The sequence below is a fragment of the Sinocyclocheilus grahami genome, unplaced genomic scaffold, assembly GCF_001515645.1.
Source record: "Sinocyclocheilus grahami isolate Dianchi unplaced genomic scaffold, SAMN03320097.WGS_v1.1 scaffold198.1, whole genome shotgun sequence".
In the NCBI taxonomy this organism is placed as follows: domain Eukaryota; kingdom Metazoa; phylum Chordata; class Actinopteri; order Cypriniformes; family Cyprinidae; genus Sinocyclocheilus; species Sinocyclocheilus grahami.
In genome coordinates, this window is record NW_015505377.1 from 263,023 (window position 1) to 266,535 (window position 3,513).

At 32.3% G+C, this 3,513-nt stretch overlaps 1 protein-coding gene across 1 annotated transcript in view; it reads left to right on the forward strand.

The window, feature by feature from the left end:
• The window catches only part of LOC107595197 (protein transport protein Sec31A-like), a 47,234-nt gene that overhangs the window by 5,518 nt on the left and 38,203 nt on the right, over positions 1 to 3,513 (forward strand). The window contains exons 7-9 of the mRNA XM_016285540.1: positions 866 to 1,006; positions 2,461 to 2,603; positions 2,687 to 2,786. Of these exons, the coding sequence (XP_016141026.1) occupies positions 866 to 1,006; positions 2,461 to 2,603; positions 2,687 to 2,786 (384 nt within the window). The remainder of the gene's footprint in view (positions 1 to 865; positions 1,007 to 2,460; positions 2,604 to 2,686; positions 2,787 to 3,513) is intronic.

The window sequence follows — 3,513 nt, forward strand, 5'->3', positions numbered from 1 at the left end:
ATGGTATATATATATATATATATATATATATATATATATATATATGAGGTCATTAAATATTAAAATATGTATATTTTAATATTATAATTAATGGGTATAATGAAAAAAGGCGGCACACTTAAGCTCCTAAAATACAAAAATTTAGTAACACAATCAGACAGGTGATGATTGGAGTTTACTGTTTTCATTATCAATATTATTTTGTGGAGGACCCTGTTTGAAAGTTTTTCCAGTGATGTGCGTGCTTTTCTTTTTATTACATTTTTTAATTTAAATTTTTTTTACTGAACTGGTTAAATGGACATATGTATGGACGTATATGAGGTCACTAAATATTAAAATTGAAATATTTTAATATAATGATTGGCTAAATATATCTATATATATATATATATATATATATATATATATATATAAGGTTACTAAATATTAAATTTAATAATTTATAATGATTGGCTAAATGGGTATATATCTATATATGAGGTCAGTAAATATTAAAATGTGTATTTTTTTGTGATTTTTAAAAAAAATATTTTTTTATTTGAAATAATAACATTACAGAGCTTGAATAACAGTGTAAATACCAAGGAAAGAAAAAAAAACAAGTACAGTGAATAATACTTCAGGGTAACTTAAAAGGAACATGCAAATTACCACACAGAATAATGCATCTTCAATTTAAAATATATTTTATTATAATGTTTGGGTTTTGATTAACCTCTTTAAAATCTCTTTGTAAAGTTCAGTTGACTAAACAATGGGTTGCTACCTAAAACCAGTTCTGGGACAGTGTTTTTTTTTGGGATGTTTTTGTGAGTGTTTTGTGTGAAGTCTCAGGCGTTGTGCTGGTTCTGTCGTGTGTTAGCCGGCGGAGGACGTGAGCGTGGTGGCGTGGAACAGTCAGGTGCAGCACATACTGGCGTCTGCAAACCCCAGCGGGAAAGCCATCGTCTGGGATCTGAGGAAGAACGAGCCCATCATCAAAATCAGTGACCACAGCAACAGGGTGAGAGCATGCACACTAGGGCTGGGTTTTGACACAAATTTCACGATTCGATTCTCATTCACAAGCATTCGATTCGATTACCGTTCGATTCTCATTCACGAACTTGCGATTCGGTTACTGATTCGATTCGATTCAATTCTCATTCACAAGCATTCGATTCGGTTACTGATTCGATTCGATTCTCATTTGCAAGCTTTCGATTCGATTACTGATTCGATTCTCATTCGCAAGCTTTCGATTCGATTACTGATTCGATTCTCATTCGCAAGCTTTTGATTCGATTACTGATTCGATTCTCATTCGCACGCTTTCGATTCGATTACTGATTCTCATTCGCAAGCTTTCGATTACTGATTCGATTTTCATTCGCAAGCTTTCGATTCGATTACCGTTCGATTACTGATTCGATTTTCATTCGCAAGCTTTCGATTCGATTACCGTTCGATTACTGATTCGATTCGATTCTCATTCACAAGCATTCGATTTGATTACGATTCCATTACTGATTCGATTCTCATTCGCAAGCTTTCGATTCGATTACTGATTCGATTCTCATTCGCAAGCTTTCGATTCGATTACTGATTCGATTCTCATTCGCAAGCACAAAACATCTCTCAACTAATGCTGTAAAATATACATGAGAGTCAGTTGGTACTACATTGCTATACTATTAAAGGTTAAAACTGACTGATTTGTTAAAATCAAACTTTATTAAAATAATAAAGTTACAATTACATAATAATATTTCTACTTAAATTCGTTTTTTTATTATATATATAAACAATGGTGGCTGTCATAAAAACTTGATGGATTTATTAAAACATAAATTAAACATTGAAGAACAGTAAAATTTATAATAAATATGTTATGGTGCATATATTTAGCAAAATGCCCCTCCCTACAGTTTATTTTTCTGGCTGATTAATGAGTTTATGGTCACCGAATATGTTTTTCTGAGGTAAATGTGACGTTACGTGTATTGTTTACAAGCCGTTATATTGACATCTTTGCGCGGCTGAAACACTGATTGAGCGATTACATGAGACGGGATACGGATTGTAAAGTTGTACTCTTTCTTTTAACGTACCTTCTGATGTGTAGTCATGTTTATTTTGTGCTATAACTAGTAATAAAGCGGAGGAGATGATCAGTTCACGTCTGTTGAACTGTGGCACTTCAGCAATCACGCCACATTGAACATCGCCAAAACGGCATTTATTGTTTGAATACTGCAATGCAATGGACAGAATTTGAAATCTGAGACTTTTGTTTCATATTAAAAGTACCAAAGCACAGAGCTTATTGCGATATATTGCATGGGAAGTGCCCTTCAACGTTCCGTCCATTAACTGAACACAGGCTAGACTAATCGATTCTTGGGATTTAAGAATCGATATCGTTCCGTAAAAATGAGAATCGATTAATATCGAGATGTGTGTGTGTGTGTGTGTCAGATGCACTGCTCGGGGATGTTGTGGCATCCAGATGTGGCCACTCAGCTGCTTCTGGCATCAGAGGACGACAGACTTCCAGTCATACAGATGTGGGACCTTCGGTTTGCCACCTCGCCTCTCAAAGTCCTGGAGAGCCACACCAGGTAGAGATTCACACGAACCCTGTCAGATTCAACGGATTCATTCTGGTCAGGTCTCCACAAAAACACTCTTCTCAATGTTCCAGAGGGATTCTGTCCATCTCGTGGAGTCAAGCCGATCCGGAGCTTCTTCTGAGCAGCGGCAAAGACAACCGGATCCTGTGCTGGAACCCAAACACCGGAGAGGTGCGTCAGTCACACCTGCCGCTTTTCTACATTTGTCGACACTTCTATCCTAAGTGACTTGTTACGTGTCTCTACTGTGTCTTTTTTATCTGATTAGTTTGAATCTTTTTTTAAAGATTGATTTTCACAGACACCGTATGAACAAACAAAATAAAAACAGATTAGTTTAAAACATAATTTCATTACGGTTACATTTTTTAAATACTTAAAAATTAAATAGTTCTGTTAAAAGGCATGTTGTTTTAAAAAATAATGCATTTTATTAGTTGTTGTTAAATATAATATGTAATGTATTATTATTATTATTAGGGTTAAATGTCTCTACTGTGTCATTTTTGTGTGGTTAATATTTTGAATAAAAAAAATAAACTTTCAACAGATCATAGTTACAGTATTAAGTTAAAGAGATGTTAATTTATACCAAAAATAATAATGCACTTTATTATTAATAATCATATATAATATATAAGAAAATCTACATTTTATTATTGTTATTATTATTATTTTATAGAATCAATAACATCATAAAATATAACAATATTGCATTATTTTAGTACAATTTAACATAGCTATTTATGTAATATTATATATAATGTATTATAAAATCTGCATTTTATTATTATTATTATTAAAATATAGAATAAATAACTAAATAATAATAAATATATATAATAAATGTAGTAATTGTATTATAAAATCTGCATTTTATTATTATTCTTATTAATAT